Raw genomic sequence first — 21,191 nt, forward strand, 5'->3', positions numbered from 1 at the left:
TCACACAGGCCCGGGAGAAGCAGTCCTTGTCATTCCCTGTGCTTACCCCACTATGGGAGAGGACTTAGGACCGTGCGAGGCAAAGCGATGGCCGGCCTGAGTCAGCCCAGCTCCCCCTGGGCTACTGGCTCTGTCCTCTGTTCCCTCAGTGCTTGGTTCTATCTAGACAACAAATCTTGATAAAGTGAAATTATAACTTACCCTTTATAGGCCTATCTCCCTCACCAGACTGGAACTCCTCAGAGGCAAAGATTTGGGTTTTGGCCGTTTCTGGATCCTGCCCATTTTCTTGTTTTTTTTTTTTTTTTTTATGTTTATTTTTATTTATTATGTATTTTGCCGTGCGGGGTCTCGGTTGTGGCACATGAAGTCTTTTATCTTCGTTGTGGTCTGTGGGATCTAGTTCCCTGACCAGGGATCGAACCCCAGCCTCCTGCATTGGGAATGCAGAGTCTTAGCCACTGGACCACGCCCCTCTCCCGCCCCCGCCAGGGGAAGTTCCCTGTCCAGTTTCTTCCAGGCTGCTGGGCACAGAGGAAGTCCTTGAATGGATTCGCATGAAGAAGGGAGGAGGGTTTCTCCCACAAATGAACCTGTAGGCCCACCCTTCTAGAACCCACCCCGTTCCTTGGTGGTGAAACCACCTCAGAAGCCAGTGGCCAGGTCCTGAAAGCTAAAAAGTACTTGACACTGATGATATCAGAAGATGACTAAGCTGCTGACTCAAGAAAACCAACTTCCTCTTCCAAGATGGCTGCCGGTTCGATTATCATGCTGTTTCGCCCACACACATCCTGGCCTCGTGCCTGCCTGCCACCTTTGCCTCCTTCTTCATGGGCTGCCAGCTTGGCTCCAACAGCTTTCTCCTTGTACCTTTCTGTTCTGTTGCTGTCTCAGATGTTGTCCGAATGATCCGTACTAACCCCTTCACACCTGCATCAGGAAACCCTCACCACACAAAGTCCACAGTGTGGACCACGTTCTCCCATCCCCAAATCAGGATACCGTCATTTGAAACCGGGGCTGTCCCAGAAAACCTGAGATATCCATTGGATTTATAGAAGCAACACTAAACCTCGATTCATTCTTAACTTAAATGATTTTGATAACCACAAATGTATGAGGAGGAAAAACAGTGAACAAAGCTTAATTGTGTCTGGCTGTAGTTTTCATAGGCAGTGGTGACCAAATGCCTGTAACTTTCTAATGCAGTGGCTTTCTAAAATTTTAATTGTATTGGCATATAGTTGATTTACAATGCTGTATTAGGTTCAAGTATACAGCAAAGTGATTTGGTTATACGAATAATCATTCTTCTTTAGATTCTTTTCTATTATAGGCTATCACAGAATATGGAGTAGAGTTCCCTATGCTATACAGTGGATTCTTGTTGGTTGTCTATTTTATGTATAATAGTGGATGTTCATCCCAAGCTTCTGATTTATCCCTACCCTCTTTGTTTAGTTACTAAACTGTGTCCAACTCTTTTGTGACTCCATGGAGTGCAGCCCACTAGGTTCTTCTCTGGGATTTCCCAGGCAAGAATACTGAAGTGGGTTGCCATTTCCTTTTCCATCCCCTCTAATGCAGTGTTAATTTCAAATGTTCCATTAGTGGAAACATTTTTATTTTATTTTATTGAAGGATAATTGCTTTACAGAATTCTGTTGTTTTCTGTCAAACCTCAACATGAATCAGCCATAGGGATACATATATCCCCTCCCTTTTGAACCTCCTTCCCATCTCCCACCACATCTCACCCCTCTAGGTTGACACAGAGCCCCTGTTTGAGTTTCCTGAGCCATACAGCAAATTCCCATTGGCTATCTACTTTACATATGGTAATATAAGTTTCCATGTTACTCTTTCCATACATCTCACCCTCTCCTCCCTTCTCCCCATGTCCATAAGTCTGTTCTCTATGTCTGTTTCTCCATTGCTGCCCTGTAAATAAATTCTTAAGTACCATTTTTCTAGATTTGGTATATATGCATTGCTGCTGCTGCTGCTGCTAAGTCGCTTCAGTCATGTCCAACTCTGTGCAACCCCATAGATGGCAGCCCACCAGGCTGCCCCGCCCCTGGGATTCTCCAGGCAAGAACACTAGAGTGGGTTGCCATTTCCTTCTCTAATGCATGAAAGTGAAAAGTGAAAGTGAAGTCGCTCAGTTGTGTCCGACTCTTAGCGACCCCATGGACTGCAGCCTACCAGGCTCCTCGATCCGTGGGATTTTCCAGGCAAGAGTACTGGAGTGAGATGCCATTGCCTTCTCAAATATATGTGTTAGAGTACAGTATTTATCTTTCTCTTTCTGACTTATTTCACTCTGTATAATAGGTTCTAGGTTCATCCACCTCATTAGAACTGACTCAAAGGTGTTCCTTTTTATGGCTGAGTAATGTTCCATTGCATATATGTACCACAACTTTATCCTTTCATCTGTCAATGGACATCTAGGTTGCTTCCATGTTCCAGCTGTTGTAAATAGTGCTGCAGTAAACAATGGGATACATGTGTCTTTTTAGATTTTGGTTTCCTCAGGGTATACCTAGGAGTGGGATTGCTGGGTCATATGGTGGTTTTATTCCTAGTTTTTTATGGAATCTCCATACCATCTTCCATAGTGGCTGTATCAATTTACATTTCCATTAGTGGAAACATTTTTGATGCCGAATATCATCATTGATGTTGTTGTATTGTCTTCAATAAAAGCTGTTATTTATGTGTATAATAAACTGTGACACTTTGTATACCATTGTAAGATTTTTCATCTGAAATCCCAGCCCAGCCCTGGAATCATCCCAGCCTGGTGCCAGATGGTGAATGAAGAAGCCTCTAGAAGACTCCAGTCACCTGAGTTTTCCCAAATGGAGCAAAGACAAGGCATCCCACCACGCCCTTCCTAAATTTCTGACCTACAAATTCATGAATGTTAGAAAAATGATTGTTTTATTTTTTTTTGATTGTTTTATTTTTAAAAAATCACAAAGTAAAACTCTTCTCTGGTTGTTGTTGTTTTTTTTTTGAACGTTTTTCTTAGTATATGAAAATTCAGTGAAAACTGAAGTTTTAGAAGAAGAAAAGGAGTATTTCTGCACCCCCTCCACCCTGAACCTTCCAGATTGAACTTTCAGATGTTCTGATGCTTGGTGGTCCCTATTCCACCAAGAGCAGAAGTTAGTCCAGCCACACAGGGTTATGCCCACATCCCTGGGGCACTCTCTATACTGCAGAGAGAAAGATGACCTGCTGGAAGGAATTCTAAGTGGTGGGACCAGTTGTCTATAGAACAGTGAATGCTGGCTTTCAAATGCCCTGTCTGGCATCCTGGCTCCAGGACCCTTGCTGTTACTGACTTGTCTGAAGCACACCTAAAGCCCTTGACAATTAAATCATGGTGTTAGTCTTGCCTTGACTGAACAAAGCTCCTAGAAAGGTACTTCTCATTGACAACCGCTCCTGGCACTATCATTACAGGTACTCAATAGAGAAACCCTTGCCTTTATATCAGTTTTCCCTGTGAGGATGATGAGCAGATTCAGGCAACTAACCCACCACCACAGGCCAGGCTTCCAGCTGAGGGGTGGCCTCTGGCTTCCCTGAGGGATCCTGCGAGGCAATGATATCATCAATGCATTTTTCAGAAATGCCCAAGGTGCATCCAGCATGCCCCTCCGGCCTCTCCTAGTCCTTATAAATTCAGTTTCTTCAGAACTCCCTCCTCTCCCAATCTCTCCAAGCACCTTCTTGAATTTGAGGCATTGGTGAAGAGGGTATAGAACACAGCATCTGGTATTTGAATGGATAAGTCTGGCTTGGCAGGTTAGTAAATGAATGAATCTGGACTAACAAGAGGGTGAGCAGGTGGGTAGGTGAATAAAAGCATGAACTGTCACCAGGCATGCCCTGGAATGGCACCTTCCAGAGGACAGGGATTCCCACTTATTCAAGACCCCAGCTGGATTCCATTGACCCAACAGCATGAAATTTTTTCAAAATCTATTTTAAAAATGTGTTACTTAGAAACTAGAATATTTATGAACATGTAATCAAGGTGTGGCAAGGCACTTATAAAGGTAACTCTACCGTTTGGTACATACAAACATTCATTTATACCTAGTTGCTAGGTAATAAATTTTTGAAATGTTCAATATTTTATATCTACCACCTGTATTAGTGGGCCATTATTTCCCTCAACTAAAAGCAAACTATGTTTTCTATCACCATCAATATTCTTTAAACTTGAAGGAAACTTTTAAAGAAACAGGGATGGGAGAGCTTTAAGATCCCATCCAGGGTTTCTCAGCGTTACCTGTGTGATTCAAAGTCTTACCTGGGAAGACTTTAAAAAATCTCAATGTATTTTTTTTCCTTTTTAAAAACATTAAAATTTTTTTTTCTTGTGTGCATTGTGTGTGTGTGGTTTGTCTTTTTTCTCTTTATGGTTTGGCATCCATGTTTTTAAAGTTTCCCAAGTGATTCCCATGTGCAGCCAAGGCTTTAACCCACGTGCAGCTGAGACTAGTAAAGAGACTTACTCTGCAAACGTGTAGGCTTTACGTTCCTTGTAAAAGTCAGACGTGAAATCAGCCCACGTCCTCATTCTGATCCCGCCCCATCATCTCCCTCTTCTTTACACTTATTTCTGTCTCGGTGGTTTAGTGACTCATGGGCCGTGTCCGTGAGGATCCAAGTTCAGGTGAACTATGCTATCACTTTGTGAAAGCTGTACTTTCCACTCATGAACGCTGGACTGAACTTTTGTGCCTTGAAGTAGTTTTAGGGACTGAGGAAAGCATAGTTAAATAAATCCTGAGAAGTTTGCAAACAACCCTGAGCCACAGCTGGCCCTTCCCCCAAATCACAGGAATGTTGAGAAACAGCAGCTGTATGGCTACCCTACCCTCTGTCAGTGGGCTTGCTCCCCCCATACATTTGTACTCTGTTCGTTACCCCCAGTCAAAACCCAACCACGTGTCCCTCGGAGAGTCACTTTCTCTCCAATGCTCCCTACCATAGCAGCTTTGAAAAAGTGCTTGTCTTCAACCCTAACTAGTCTCGTTTTCTGTTTTGACTGTTTAATTTCTGGACTAGGTCATGTCACTGACTCATTTGGAAAAGCAACATGTGAGGATGCCCACCCACAAAATATCTTTTCCCGGGCTTTGGCATTAGTGGGGTGTGAAGTAGCACCCGGGAGGGCAGACTTCACCATTCACCTTCCCTGCCCACCCCTCATCCTTCCAGTGCCCACTAACCAGGTGGGGCTCGGGGCAGGGGTTGAACCAAAAGACTTGCACATGCCAGTGGGTTGCAGTTATGTATTCAGTTTCCTATGTCCTTGAATAACATGGGCCATGGGAAGGGGGAGAGAAACACTGGAAGAGCTGCCTGGCTGGATACATGACTTCTACTAAGTCCTAGGTTCCTACACTTTACAAGATCATCTTCCTACAGGAAAACCGGCTCCCACAAGGATAGCAGGGGTTACAGGGGTCACAGGGGTTACAGGGGCTGCAGGGGCTACAGGGGCTGCAGGGGTTACAGGGGTTACAGGGGCTACAGGGGCTGCAGGGGTTACAGGGGTTACAGGGGTTACAGGGAGACGCGCAAGGGTAGCAGGGAGACTCGATCTTGACGCAGCTGCCGAGCCCATAGGAGTAGGTCACGTCCTTCTCGTCCACGCACGGGGGCAAGCTGAACTCTTTGCAGATGTTCATGTAGCTGTATTTTTTCGACCCCAGGCAGTCGTATCTGTTCTCGCGCTCGGCCGACACACACACCTTTCCGTCCTTCACTCTAACCTTGACTTGATCCGGTTCAAAGCCACACACGTTCACCGATCCTAAAATGTTACTGCTACAGCAAGAGGAGGCCAGAATTCTATTTGTTGTTCTTCTCAGTCTGGAGTGTAGGAAAAGGAAAGGGTAGGAGGGAGAAGCTCAGATGGACTCAGACACAACTTGACAAGCAACATTTTAACCTCTATTGAAAAAAAAAAAAACCAAACCAGCAGAAGTAAATACTAGTCACTGTGGGGAGTCAAACTTTACAGAAGGGTGTGAAGTGAAAAATGAGAGTCGGCCCATGGGAACCACACCCTCCACTCCCAGGTAAACCCCTGTTAACTATTGGTGAGTGTTTGGTCTTCCAGATCTCTCTGGAAGTTTTTTATTTTTACTGTTTATTTTTAAAATTTTTTTCTTTTTCTTTCCAGTTTTATTGAGAGATAATTGACATACAGCATTGTAAATTTAAGGTGTACAGCATAATGATTTGACTTAACATACATCGTGAAATTATTATCTCAGTAAGTTTAGTGATTATCTATCACTTCATATAGATACCAAATTAAACAGAAAGATCTTTTTCCTTGTGATGAGAACACCTAGGATTTAGTCTCTTAACTTTCATATACAACCTACAGTACTGTTAATCATATTGTATATTACATACCTAGTAAGAGTCAGACACGACTGAGCGACTTCACTTTCATACATTGGAGAAGGAAATGGCAACCCATCCCAGTGTTCTTGCCTGGAGAATCCCAGGGATGGGGGAGCCTGGTGGGCTGCCGTCTATGGGGTCGCACAGAGTCAGATAAGACTGAGTGGCTTCACTTTCACTTTTCACTTTCATGCATTAGAGAAGGAAAAGGCAACCCACTCCAGTGTTCTTGCCTGGAGAATCCCAGGAATGGCGGAGCCTGGTGGGCTGCCATCTCTGGGGTCGCACAGAGTCGGACACGACTGAAGCGACTTAGCAGCAGCAGCAGCAGCAGCAGCAGTACTTATTTTGGAGAAGGCAACGGCACCCCACTCCAGTACTCTTGCCTGGAAAATCCCATGGACGGAGGAGCCTGGTAGGCTGCAGTCCATGGGGTCACTAAGAGTCGGACACGACTGAGCGACTTCACTTTCACTTTTCACTTTCGTGCATTGGAGAAGGAAACGGCAATTCTACAGTGTTCTTGCTTGGAGAATCCCAGGGACGGGGGAGCCTGGTGGGCTGCCGTCTCTGGGGTCGCACAGAGTCGGACACGACTGAAGCGACTTAGCAGCAGCAGCAGCAGCAGCAGCAGCAGCAGTACTTACCTTAGAACTGGAAGTTTGTACCTTTCGACCACCTTTATCCAATCCTCCCCCTTCCTCACCCCTCTAGTAGCCACAAATCTGATCTCTTTTTCTGTCTGTGTGGTTGGTTTGTTGGTTGGGTTTTTCTAAAGTATAATTGACCTACAACATTCCTGGTGCACAGCGTAGTGATTTGATACTTTTTTCCATTACAAAATGATCAGCACTTTCTCTTGCATTTAAATCTCAACTCCTTGTCTTATTAGTTATGGAACCCTGGGCAGGCTTCTTAACCTCTCTGCCTCAGTTTCCTCATCTGTAAAACTGGGACAATACCAGTAACCTATTTCTAGGGATTTCATGAGACAAATTAGTTACTGAATGAAAAGGATCTATACTGGTGCTCCGAGCATGGTTAGCATGTTAGGCTTTTGTCTTGTGTGTGAGTCCCACAATGTGCCATGGAAAGTACTAAGCCATTGGAGGCATTGTTTCATTTGACCTGCATGAGAACCCTGTCACACAGGTGGAATTGTCCCTGTTTTGTAGATGGGGAGATGCTGAAGGTGGTGAGTGCAGAGCCAGGATTCAAATCCAGGCCTGTTTAATGCCAAAGTCATGATTTTAACCATCACTTAGACTGAGCTCTCAGCATGAGGACCCAGACACTCAGTCTTGGAGGCCTGGCATCAGCCCTGCCTGCTCTGGGTCTCCTCAGGGACCAATTTCTTTCTAATTGCCTAAGCCTTCCAAAGATAACCTAATGCTCTGAAATGCTCTTCTTTTTACTCCCTTACCATTAAAAAAAAATCTGTATTCTCCTGGCAAATCTTGCATCTTTGGCCTCCAAAGGGAGGTCTTGGCATGTGTGCTTTCTAGAACCTCTTCTGGTTTGAGGAGTCTGGACTCTGATTGGGTGATTAATCTCAGATATATTTTTTATTCTGACTTTTTATACTGAATTGTTTATACACTTACTGCTTTTTGTTACATAAGTTATTACAAGCTCACTGTAGAAAACTCAAAATGTGCTGTGCTCAGTCGCTTTAGTCATGGCCGACTCTGTGACCCCGTGGACTGTAGCCGGCCTGGCTCCTCTGTCCATGGCATTCTCCAGGCAATAACACTGGAGTGGGTAGCCGTTCCCTTCTCCAGCGGATCTTCCTAACCCAGGGATCAAACCTGAATCTCATGTCTCCTAAATTGGCAGACAGGTTCTTTATCACTAGTGCCACCTGGTAAGCCCAGAAAACCCAAAGTCCAGCTAAACAAAGAGATGGAATATTTTTTCTTTTTTCAGTTCAGTTCAGTCGCTCAGTCGTATCAGACGCTTTGCGACCCCATGAATCGCAGCACGCCAGGCCTCCCTATCCATCACCAACTCCCGGAGTTCACTCAGACTCACATCCAGTCAATGATGCCATCCAGCCATCTCATCCTCTGTCGTCCCCTTCTCCTCCTGCCCCCTATCCCTCCCAGTCTTTTCCAATGAGTCAACTCTTCGCATGAGCTGGCCAAAGTACTGGAGTTTTAGCTTTAGCATCATTCCTTCCAAAGAAATCCCAGGGCTGATTTTCTTTTTTAACAGACCACAAAAGCCCTCTTTGTCTTCTACAGGAGATGGATCTGGGAGTCCAATCTACAAGCCAAGGCCGGCTTCCAGATCCATCTCTTCCTCTCAACAATCTGAATCTTGGGGTATGAATTCATGTTTGTTTTGGGTTTTCCTTAGATTTCCCCCTCTTCCACTATTCCTTCCTATTCCAGAGGAGGTCACTCTGGCCCCCTCTCAACTGCAGCAGATGCATGGGGGTCTCACAAATATGGATCTTCAGGAAATTGCCCCAGAAGTCTTGGCTGGATCAGGTTTCTTCTTCCTTTTGCTCCTAGGTCAGGTGCAACCTATGGGGATGTGTGGGTTTAGGAGAAATTGCAGAAGCCTCATTTTACCCATTAGATTGAGCTCCGAACTTGCAACCTGACTCCTGCCTGGCAATGTACCATCACCCTACATAAGATTTTCCCTGGCTCTGTGAGGTTCTGAGAGATGTTCTGCTTTACTGTGATCATGAGGACAGAGGTTAGTCATGGTCAACAGAGGCAAGTCAGCCTCTTCAGTGGATGGCAGAAGCCTCTTAGGAAAATTGGGGAAGAGCGAGTGGGCAGCGCTGTTTGCCTGCCACTCTGGGGTGTCACCTCCCCTCCCGACTGAAACTGGATTTCACCTGAAGGTATGACCACGCTCCTGAATGTGATTCTGCCCAGAGCAAAGGGGAGTGATACCGCAAGCCATCTTCACAAAGAGATGAATCGGTTTTCTGCCGAGTGATGAATAAGGTGAAGAGGATGACAAGAACGCCAGTCTCTACACTGAACCACAGGATGGCTGTCCTTCCTCTAGTTACTTTTTCTCCTTAGACCCCTGCGAGTAACCTGTTAAGCTTGCTTGTTCCTTTCCAACACATCTTTCCCTCTTCCTTCTTTTCCCTCTTCCTGTCTCCTTGCCTTGTCTCTCTCCTGATTTTGGATGATACTGGAGAAGTATGACTCTCAGCAGGAGCAGGGTGGCACCACACAGGTGCATCCGAACACCTGTGGCACTGTTCAAACACAGGTGCCTGGGCCCCACCCCCGGAGTTTCTGATTCAGCTGGTCTGAGGAGGGAACCAAGAATTTGCATTTCTAACAAGTTCCAGGTGATGCTGGCTGCTGGGTTCAGACAGCAGATCACTCTGACCACTGCTGACCAGGCAATTTAAGCACATCGATTCCAGAACTCAGGCAAACCTGGTCTCAAGTCCCGGCTCTCCCATATCCTGAGGATCAAGAACGTTGCCCTGACTCTGTTTCATAATCTCTAAATTGGCCAAGATGTTGCAAGGATTAAATGAAGATGATGTGCTAGGCACTTGGTTTTCACTCGATAAAGGTAAGTCTCTTTATCAGGCTCCGCCTTACACAGACTTCCCCGAAATATGAGGGTTTAAGTGGCCAAGCCCCAAGTCCTGTGTCATTAAACACTAAGGCTAAATAATGGATATGCACTTGGCCTGCAGGGGCAGCAACTCCTACTCCTGCTGCCCTGGGTGCCTGGGCCCTGAGACCTATGGGTACAAAGAGATTGCGGTGAGAGGGGACGAGGGGCCCAGCTTGCTTCCAGCTCTGCAAGGTCACAGAGGGAAACAGCGAGCTCTCCTCTCTGTGGGAGAGTCGACCTGCCACCAGCCGTAAGGTAAAGCCGCAGAGTTCCTGGGTTCCTCTCTGCTGGCTTCCCACAGTGTGACTATGCCCTGATCTTTGGGTCAAAGAATGAGGTGGGTTGAGGGGAGTGGAATGATTTGCCTGAGGGCTTAAAACCTAGGGAGGCACTGCTAAACCACAAAGAATGCACTCTGGGGGCTGACAGTCATCAGCCTCCCCCAATGAGGGTGATGCAGGGGGAACTTCATACTCAGAGTGTGAGGGGTAAAAGGAAATGAGAAGGCTGGTTTCAAAGTTCTCAGAAGATGATGCCTCTGAGGTGGGGGTTTTTTTAAGGGAACTTCTTGAGCTGCAGGTCAACCAAGGATACTTGGATGACTGGACGGAAGCAGTCTCAGGATGAATTTCCAGGTACCTGCAAAGGGCCCAGCATTGAGCCTAGGGCATTCCTAAGCGCAGCTGCAAATCAAGGTTCATTTGCCCACGAACACTAGACCCAAGTGTTGGAGCCACTCCAATATGAGCTATAGTTAGATAATGAACCCTAAGGGCAGGATGGCTCTTACCCAGAGGGTAAAGCGTCTGCCTGGAATGTGGAAGACCTGGGTTCGATTCCCAGGTTGGGAAGACCCCCCTGGAGAAGGAAATGGCACTCCATTTCAGTACTCTTGCCTGGAAAATTCCATGGAAGGAGGAGCCTGGTAAACTACAGTCCATGGGATTGCAAAGAGTCGCACATGACTGAGCAACTTCACTTCTAAGGGCAGGATTGAGGAGGGGCTGGCTTTGTTCCTACCATTTGCGTACAGAGGACAGGAAGCCCACGAAATGCAGGGGTGAATCGAGTGCAAACTTACATCAGGCTGGTCACATGGTTTCCTACAAGAGAAATCAAACTCAGTAACTTCAGTCTCTCTCAGTTCAAGAGAGGAAGGAAGGAAGAGTCAGGGAAAAGGCTAGTGCTTAGAGTACGAAAGTAATCTGGGGAGAAGAAAAGAATTTCAAAGAAGCTAATGAAATGGAAGTACTTACTTGGGTCTCCACTATTGAAGATGCTGTCAAGGTGTCTTTAGAAGTAGCTGCTCAGTAAACAAGGGGAAGAATTTGGACCTTCTGTACCCAGACTAAAAATACACACACACACACAATCAAATACACACTAATTAAATACACACTCAGGAAGGCTCAAATGACTTTTAGGGGAAATTACATGGTCTGCCAAAACTTCTTGCCCATTATTAACGGAACACCCAGAGACAGAGCACATAGACTCTCACACAGAAAAACAATTCCAGTGGGGCCATGGCAACTATAGACCAAGGAATCTTCTCCATTGGGCAAAGAAGCTTCTGGATAACATGTCCTGGCATCTAAGAGGACATGTCATACCTAATCAAACTGCTGGCTTTTGCTTTAAGGGGTAAAAGGTCAAGTGCATATGTTTTCTAAATTCTAAAAGCCTTGGGAAGGTTTCACACCAAAGATTGTTTTAAATCGAATCAACATGATATTTCTGAATCCATTCAGTCATGGGTTGGGAGCTGAGAGATAAGAAAAGAGGCATTTCACTGAAAAAAATGATAATGGGAGTCCTCTGGGACTAGAGCTGGACCAGGCTTTAACATTTTCATTCATATTCAGAAATTGAATATTTAGGTTTGCAGGTAACTCTAAGCTTTTCAGGACAGTGAAATGTCAAGCTGTTAGAGCATAGGAGTTTCCCAAGGTGGTCTGAATAGGAAGAAAAGTAGCTGGGAAGAGGGCAGACCTGAGGTCATTTCTGAAATGAACTCAGGATTATCAGTTCAGAGATCCCAGAAGACCTCAGCAGCTTCATGTACTGCTTCAGGCAACAGAAAAAAATTAGCGAAAAATCCAGACATCATCAGGGAAAGTATCACAAACCATAGCAAGCGTTACCTCTTGTATAAATAAACCACACTGCTTAGATTTAAGCTTGAAATCGTGTCTACTGCAGATCATTAAGTAGAGACTCCCAGAGTAGGCGGAGGGTGCCCAGCTGGTGAAGAACTCACCTGGAGAGCCCGGAGAGTAAGACAGCCTGGAGACAGAGACTGAGCAGACTTGGAGCAAGGGTGTTTGAATAGTCAGAGGCATAGGGAAGTAGACACAGGCTACTCGCAAGTAGCCCTTCATTTAGACCAGATATTTTTTAAAAATGACCCTTACATGAAATTTATGTAACTTGATACTTGATGGGGTAAAAATTGGTTCAGATTGAGTATAGATGAGTTTATTTGGCAATGGTCCCATCTCAGACTATTGAAGGAAGTTCATTACTGACCTTTGGTGACCAATGACCTAGACAATAATTGTTCTATTGCCCTTTCCAGGGAATCATCACTGTCCTTTGTTGTCAAGGGCTTCATTCTCTCTCTTTCTGTCTTCATCCATCCATCCGTCGTCATCTTTCTTTTTCTTTTCTTTCTTCCTCTCTCTCCCTCTCCTCTCTCCCCTTCCTTCCTTGTTTTCTTCCCTCCCTTTTCTTTCTTCCTATCTATTCATCTATTAATATATGTGTCTCTGTGTCTAATCTATCATCTAATCTATTAATCTTATCACTGGGATAAGAAGGACATTGTTTAAGGATACAAACTGGCAATGAGTAGTAAGTCCTAGAGATCTAATCACAGTATAGTAAATGTAGACAAAAGAAACATTGTATTATAATCATCAAACTGGATAAGAGGCTAGGACTTAATCAATCCAATCACTAAAAAGCAATAATTATATAACACAGTTTGTTGTTGTTGTTGTTGTTTAGACTTCAGTCGTGTCCGACTCTGTGTGACCCCATAGACGGCAGCCCACCAGGCTCCCCCATCCCTGGGATTCTCCAGGCAAGAACACTGGAGTGGGTTGCCATTTCCTTCTCCAATGCATGAAAGTGAAAGTGAAGTCGCTCAGTCGTGTCCGACCCTCAGTGACCCCATGGACCGCAGCTTTCCAGGCTCCTCCATCCATGGGATTTTCCAGGCAAGAGTACTAGAGTGGGTTGCTATTTCCTTCTCTGGGGAATCTTCCCAATCCAGGGATTGAATCCTCATTTCCTGCATTGGCAGAAGGATTCTTTACCACTGAGCCACTTGGGAAGCCCTGTGTAGCACAACGGAGATAGCTAATTATTGCTACAATGGCAATCATATTATAATATATAAATGTATGAAATTTGCAACATTGTACAACTTAAATTTATACAATGTTATGTCAAATATAATTAAAAAGATCATCTATTTGTGCCATCTTTTAACAAATAGTAGCATATTAAGTAGTTTTTCTGTACCTTTTTTCACTTAGTATGACAATACTTAAAATGCTTCATCAGTTCTTTTTACAGCTACATATTATCCCAATGTATGAATGTACCATAATTTGTTTAACCAGGTGACAGTGCTTTCAACTATTTTTTTCTATCATAGTTACAGACTAAATGGCATAAGTAGACAGAAAAAGAAAGTTTTCTCAGGCAAAAAGTAAAATGTGATGAAAACCAAAAAAAACTTGTAAAGTGAATTTAAAATTATCCAGTTCAATTAAAACCTTTTCAACTGTATTCTGAACACTGTGGCTTCAGTTCTGTAATTTCTTTACACAATCTTTACTATAGTTGAAGGGGGAGGCAGACAATAAACCCAATACCAGATGAATTTGAAGTCATCAAGAGTTGGAGAATAGGAGAAAGGATTTCCTACAAAACCAAATAAATGCCTCTATTGTTCAATTTGCTCCCCTGCTCTTAAAGCCTCTGGCAAACGTTTGACTTGATCAATTATTATTACTTCTCCCATAGTCATTTCTGTAAGCCGAAATACACTCAAATCACTTTACTCATAACCAGAAAAAATGTTTAGTTTGCTGCTCCCAATAGCTTTTTAATGACACCCCCTGTTTCTTTCCCTCATTGAAGCCACATTATTTATCACGTTGGTGCTCCTGCCATAAGCTGAAAACAACCTTGCCAACCGACATCATTACACTGTCTTTTGAGAATCTTACAGTTCCCATTATGGACCCTTTTACTCTTCTTTTCTCAAATCTTTTCTGTGTCACCAGAGTCATTATCTTGAACCCGGTTCATCTTTGTTCAAGTATCGATTGTCACCCTCTCCTCCCTTATTCCAACCTAGGAGGCTAATGCACCAACTCTAAAAACCTGAAGATGTTGTCTTACTTGGCGAGCTCTCTCTTCTCATCCTCTATGGCTCTAATGGCTTTCCTCTCCAAACTTCTGAGAGACGGGCGAAGACAGTAAAGCTTCACATCGCACAGGCAACACGGGTAGAGATCGCACAGGCCGCAGGACCGTGACCGCTTTGAGTAGCACAGGCAGTAGGGGTAGGGGTGCAGGTCGCAGCAGCAGTAGGGGTGCATGTATAAGTCGCACAGGCATCGTGCGCTGAGCTCGTCGATGCACCTCAACTGCCTTAGTTCTCTGTCCACCTTCTTGATGTCCCTTCTAACACTGTCCAAAAGACAACTCAGTGCAGCCATTACAGTCACACCTTATTGTTCTGTGAGTACCTTTGGGAAATGGCACTCGGGGGGGAAAAAATTGTTCTAAGCTCTTCTCAGAGGTTTCTTTTAAAAATAAATGACACACACATGGTTCGCTTACTTTAAAGCTTGGGTTCTATGACCTCACCACCCTCTTAAGTATGTCATAGTCTTTCGGTTACCATGAGAACTGTACACAGTCACGGTCTCCAGAGGCCCTCCTTAGAGTGACAGAGCTACTCTCAGAACCACCCTAATTAACATAAGGGTTTCATTCACCTTGATTTCATTCACCTTGAAGTGGGATGGGCCCCCCAAGTCGTCACAGTTCCTTGGGGTTTATTGGGCTAAATCGTCCTGCTCTTGACTTGTGTGTGGCCTGTGGATTAGCCACAGCAATGAAGATCTTAGTGTGCAGGGTAGAAGGAGCTGCCTGGCTCCTTCCTTCAGGTCCTTCTCGCTCCAGCCTCGACATCTAGCCTTGCCCCTTATACTCTAGGATTCATTCTGGCTTCTATTCCTTTATAGGTAGAATATTAAGAGCTCCCCAGGGGTTCTCCTTACCAAGCTAACCTTGAGTCAGCCTTTGTCCTTGACCTTCTGAGCCTCCCATCTCTGGGTCCTGCCTGTTCTTTATCAGCTGGCATCCTGGCTATCCTAGGACCTTAGTTCTCCTGTGACTGGGGTCCTGCTCTTAAGCTCCCACCTCTCAAAGCTCCGAGTCTTGTCCTCATCACCACTTCCCGGCAACTATGCCTCTGGTCTTACATCCAAGCTGCCAGATGCCCTATTCCCAAGTGCTTCCCAAGTGCTGGTCCTTGATACTCAGAGCCAACTGCCTGAAGTTGCCTGAGACCCTGACTTGGGCCAGTTTCCTGTGTTCTCAGCTGGGTCAACATGCTGGACCTGGGGCTCAGCCCTCAGCCTTGGCTTGGCTACTTCTGCTCCCCTGGGCCATTCCCCTCAAACTGCTCTCTGCCTCTCAAATTCCCTTTTAGTGGACCAAGGCATAGGGTACTTGAGGACAGGTGGTTGGAGGTGGCATTGGAGAGGGAGACCAAGGGCTGGGTTTAAAGGGACTTCTGGCCAGTTAGGGCATTTGAACTTTATTTTGAGTGCAGTGTAGACTCACTGGGTTTCCTTTCTGTTGAGAGAAGTTGGAAGGCAAGCCACACTGAAGGTGGAGCATGAGGAGAGAACAGTAGCAATGTCTTCTGCGGGAAGGCAGGAGACAGATTCAGGGCTGGGGACCATGGCCATAGGAGTGGCAGGAAGGAAGCCAATGGGCCGTCTTCCTCTGCCCTCCCACATCTGCTCAGGCCCTACCTAATCCACTCTCCACGTTTTAGCCAGAGTGATGTTCATACATAAATCTATTACCCTTCGACTCTACCCTCCCCTCAAAGTCTTCAGATTCTTCTCTGTCCTCGTAGGAGAAGGCCCAACATCCTCACAAGGTGGTGAACAGTAGGGCCTCTGCCCACCTCTCCAGTCTCTTCTGTTATCATTACTCCTGCAACTTGTTCTGCATGAGCCACAAAGGCTTCCTTGAAGTCTCTCTCATTCCACCTCCTTCTGGACTGTGTTCTGTCTGCTTAGAAGTTCAACGCCCTAACTAGTTGATCTAGTTAACTCCTAAGGCATTCTTTAGTTCTTCTCTTAAATGTCCTTCCTTCAAGGGCTTCCCTGTTCCCCAGAGGACATGCTGAACAGTCCACATATGTCTTTCGTAACATTGTTTGTTTCTCCAACTGGAGTGTAAGCTCTATGAGGGCAGGGACCAATTATTTTTGCTCACCATTAGATCCTCAGCATGATGTCTGGCACAGAATAGGAAGTTAGAATTGATTCACCAAATGAGTAAAATTAAATAGCATTTAGTGAACAGAATGAGGACAGAGTGAGGGAGGTGTAATGACTCGTAAGTTTCTAGCTTGATTGAGTCATGGTGCCATTGACTGAGATATGAAACACAGGAAAAAGAGTAAGCTTGGAGGACATGCTGAGTTTGAGGTGCTGGTGACAACTTTAAGGTAGAAATGTGGAGTACCGTGTGGGTAAGTGGGTCTGGAACTTGAGAGAAAGCTGGGTCAGAGATCTAAAATTCAGGATCTTGACTGGGCTAGATCACTCAAGAGGAGAAATAGATTGAAAAAATGAAGAGGACTAAAGCAGACTCCTGAAGAACAATGATAAGAAATGAGAGAATTAAAGGAGCTCATGAAAGTCTCATAGAAGAAATACGAGAAGAAAGAATTCCCACTGCCGAAGTCCATTGTGTATCACTAGACCAAGTCCAGTAGACCCCAGTCTTGACCTATGAACTCCCTTTCTGTAGAGATGAAGCATTTTAGCAAAGAAAGCAAATTTCCCTGAAGATATTAGAATGAGGGAGGCTGGAGTCTGAGACACACAGGATGAGTTAGAAAAACAAAGAGGGGTAGTACTCCTCTGTGGACAAATGGTGAAGTCTTTCAAGAGTGATTCCATCCAATTCTGAAGGTAGATTGTGTTAATAGGAATGTGGCCTGTTCTCTTCCTGAGGGTTCATTGTGGAGCTGTTCAGATTTCTCTAGTTCCAAGGGATGGACTTTGAACTTTTATATCACCACAAATTCTATCCCTTAGCAAATGTCAGCAAAGGTCAAAACAAGCAAGCTCTCAGTTTTAAATTCATAAATATATAGGTTCAGGAATTTAAGCACACACACATCTGTATTATACATGACACATTATGAAGATAGTTATAGCTTTATTTTAACTAGGATTCCCCCATGATTCCATCCTCCTAGTAACTGCACTCTTTATCGTGATGCATATTCTTGACATCATTTCAAGTGACTTAACAAAGGTAGTGACCCCTTTAAAGATCAGAGGGAAATGTGATCTATTCATGTCAGAAGGGCAATGTAGAATTCATTAGAACCTGCAGAAACCCACAGGAACAATCTAGAGTCACAGTTCCCTGCAGCACAAACACAAGAAGATTCCTTGGACGTTTGTACAATGGAAATGAGAGGCTTTCCTTATATAGGACTATGTCTGGGGAAGCTTCTGCCACTTTGGCTGGTGTCCAGATTGAACCTTCTATGGGATGGAGGGTAAGTGGGTGCTTGGTCCCCAGTATTGGTAGAACTATGTGTCCAAAGGGGTCTCCTCTGTCTCTTTCACTAGGTGCGACAGCTAAGTCATTTATTAGGCCAATGGCACAAAAATATTCCTCTAGCAGTTACTCAGAGAAGGCAATGGCACCCCACTCCAGTACTCTTGCTTGGGAAATCCCATGGACGGAGGAGCCTGGTAGGCTGCAGTCCATGGGGTTGCTAGGAGTCGGACATGGCTGAGCGACTTCACTTTCACTTTTCACTTTCATGCATTGGAGAAGGAAATGGCAACCCACTCCAGTGTTCTTGCCTGGAGCATCCCAGGGACGGGGGAGCCTGGTAGGAGGCTGTCTATGCGGTTGCACAGAGTCGGACATGACTGAAGCGACTTAGCAGCAGCAGCAGCGGTTACTGGTGCTCAAACATCAAGTTCAAAGTCACCCTCAAGGGTTAAATGTGGTCATATCTCAGTAGTGGAATTAAAGATGGTTTTAAAAATTCTGTTCCTAGACTTTTGTCATTTCTTCGTTTCTTCGATAAGAATATCACCAATTTTTTAATGAAACAATTTCTGATAGTATGCTGTCTGCCACACTATCAGTTTTGACCTGAATTGCTAAGCCCACCTCCAGCCTCTTCTTTTATAATCCAGGTGGGCTCCAGGGCCATCTCTCTGAGAAGATTTGCTGCTGGGTCTTCCTGAGTTGACTCATTGGAAAAGACTCTGATGCTGGGAGGGATTGAGGGCAGGAGGAAAAGGGGACAATAGAGGATGAGTTGGCTGGATGGCATCACTGACTCGATGGACATGAGTTTGAGTGAACTCCGGGAGTTGTTGATGGACAGGGAGGCCTGGCATGCTGCGATTCATGAGGTTGCATAGAGTCAGACATGACTGAGCGACTGAACTGAACTGAACTTCCTGTAAGGGACATCGAATACTTTTCCTAGCCATCATCCATGGCATCCTCTCCTGATAAAATAACTCTTCTCTTCCCCTGCCCTCTGCCGTTCAGTTCAGTTCAGTTCAGTCGCTCAGTCGTGTCTGACTCTTTGCGACCCTATGAATTGCAGCGTGCCAGGCCTCCCTGTCCATCACCAACTCCTGGAGTTCACCCAAACTCATCTCCATTGAGTCAGTGATGCCATCCAGCCATCTCATCCTCTGTCATCCCCTTCTCCTTCTGCCCCCAATCCCTCCCAGCATCAGAGTCTTTTCCAATGAGTCAACTCTTCACATGATGTGGCCAAAGTATTGGAGTTTCAGCTTCAGCATCAGTCCTTCCAAAGAACACCCAGGACTGATCTCCTTTAGAATGGACTGGTTGGATCTCCTTGCAATCCAAGGGACTCTCAAGAGTCTTCTCCAACACCACAGTTCAAAAGCATCAATTCTTCGGTGCTCAGCCTTCTTCACAGTCCACCTCTCACATCCATACATGACCACTGGAAAAACCATAGCCTTGACTAGACGGACCTTTGCTGGCAAAGTAATGTCTCTGCTTTTGAATATGCTACCTAGGTTGGTCATAACTTTCCTTCCAAGGAGTAAGCGCCTTTTAATTTCATGGCTGCAATCACCATCTGCCAGTGATTTTGGAGCCCAGAAAAATAAAGTCAGCCACTGTTTCCACTGTTTCCCCATCTATTTCCCATGAAGTGATGGGACCAGATGCCATGATCTTCATTTTCTGAATGTTGAGCTTTAAGCCAACTTTTTCACCTCCTCTGTCACTTTCATCAAGAGGTTTTTTAGTTCCTCTTCACTTTCTGCCATAAGGGTGGTGTCATCTGCATATCTGAGGTTATTGATATTTCTCCCAGCAATCTTGATACCAGCTTGTGCTTCTTCCAGCCCAGCATTTCTCATGATGTACTCTGCATATAAGTCTGCCATTAGGTACCATCAATAATATTGCCCAGTAAAGGGGCAGACATGTAACAAAAGCTGGCCTATCCAACTTTCCTCTGGGGGTTTGATCTTTCACAGAGAGACTGCGGATGTTTGGAGCTGATTCACGTGGTCAGCATGACACCTTTGTTACGGCCTTGTTCTGTTGTTTTCAAGTTGGTTCTCTGGCTTTCCTTTGAGTCTCTGAACTCTTCCATGTCCTTCCAACACATTCCTGCTTCTCTTCAGTTATCCAGTCAGATTCAGTTACCTGTAACTGAAGAACACAACTGACATGACAAGGCTGTTCCCTGGACTTGTCCGAGAGGACCACTCCAGGCCAAACGTGTGGGTCTACCTTTGCGCCAGTGCATGCTGTCTGGCGCTAGTCTAGCTCCTCCCTCTATATTCAGAGCTAGCTGCATCAGGGCAGCCACCAATCCTGAAGGCCCTGAAGGTACTAGGCAATGGGGATGACTCAAACTAGGGAAAGTGTCTGGAAACACCCACAAAGGCTCACCCATGGACACTATCCCTGGAGCAAGAAAGACTTTCCTGGCATTTGGAGCCTCAGAACTTTAGCTTTAGAAGATCTAAGTCATCCAGACCACTTCCTACCCAGCAGGGAATCTCTGCTGGAGCACCCCAGGCAGATAAGGATGGAAGAGCTGAGGGGCTTGTATAAGTGATGGAGTGCTCCCGCACTGGGCTAGTGCTCCCTCATCAGGGCTCCTGTGGCCAACCATATTGGTCCACATCATTTATCTCCCTCTTTCTTCCTCCCCACCTCCACAAGGAGCTTTGACAAATATCTTCCTGCTAAATCAGGGAAGGGATATGGAGGAGGAGGATGTTGGTAAGTTACTCTTAAAACTGCACCCAACAAGGGTGAACTCAGGTCCAAGTGGTTGCAGCACAGTAGATGTTTTTGGTTACCAGGATCTTGAAAGAGCATCTCATGAGGTGTTTTCCTTTTTTTTTCCAGTAAATATCATCATTCAGGCGTTACTGAGAAGGAGTCATGAGAATTTGGGGGCTTCCTAGGTGATGCTAGTGGTAAAGAACCTGCCTGCCATGCAGGAGACATAAGAGATGTGGGTTTGATCCCTGGATTGGGAAGGTCCCCTGGAGGAGGGAATGGCAGCCTACTCCAGTATTCTTATCTGAAGAACTCCATGGACACAGGAGCCTGGCAGGGTACAATCCAAGGGGTTGCAAAGAGTCAGACACGACTGAAGTGATTTAGCACGCACATACATGAATGAAGTCCCTCATTAATATCTAAGGAATGGATAGGGATCTTTGTGATCATCATCCTGGTTTGTCTGGGATGTGGGACTTTGGTAGTGCCAAAACTGGGGCAGGAGATGCAGGTTGAAAATGAGGTGGAAGTACCAAGTGGCCATG

At 45.3% G+C, this 21,191-nt stretch overlaps 1 protein-coding gene and 1 long non-coding RNA gene across 3 annotated transcripts in view; one reads left to right on the top strand and one right to left on the bottom strand.

Annotated features, from left to right (window-relative positions):
• Window positions 1-5,307: 5,307 nt before the first annotated feature.
• On the bottom strand, window positions 5,308-16,100 carry ODF1 (outer dense fiber of sperm tails 1). Its single transcript, XM_010863499.1, has 2 exons — window positions 14,467-16,100; window positions 5,308-5,904 (listed from the first exon to the last, which is right to left on the bottom strand). Exons 1-2 carry the CDS (start codon window positions 14,784-14,786, stop codon window positions 5,436-5,438), a joined length of 789 nt encoding a protein of 262 aa, XP_010861801.1. The 5' UTR covers window positions 14,787-16,100; the 3' UTR covers window positions 5,308-5,435.
• Window positions 9,776-21,191, top strand: part of LOC105005483 — a 91,432-nt gene continuing 80,016 nt past the window's right edge. For both annotated transcript variants that reach the window (XR_827327.1, XR_827326.1), the window contains exon 1: window positions 9,776-10,002. This is a non-coding gene — a long non-coding RNA (uncharacterized LOC105005483). The remainder of the gene's footprint in view (window positions 10,003-21,191) is intronic.

This window comes from Bison bison, unplaced genomic scaffold, assembly GCF_000754665.1.
Source record: "Bison bison bison isolate TAMUID 2011002044 unplaced genomic scaffold, Bison_UMD1.0 scf7180017864491, whole genome shotgun sequence".
Lineage (NCBI taxonomy): Eukaryota > Metazoa > Chordata > Mammalia > Artiodactyla > Bovidae > Bison > Bison bison.

Bases quoted from the DNA above. Each gene is read 5' to 3' on its own strand.
- ODF1 (XM_010863499.1), bottom strand. From the start codon at position 14,786: ATGGCTGCACTGAGTTGTCTTTTGGACAGTGTTAGAAGGGACATCAAG. The intron at 5,905-14,466 runs GTAAGACAACAT...CCTACACTCCAG, and splicing joins GAGAAGAGAGAGCTCGCCAA to ACTGAGAAGAACAACAAATA.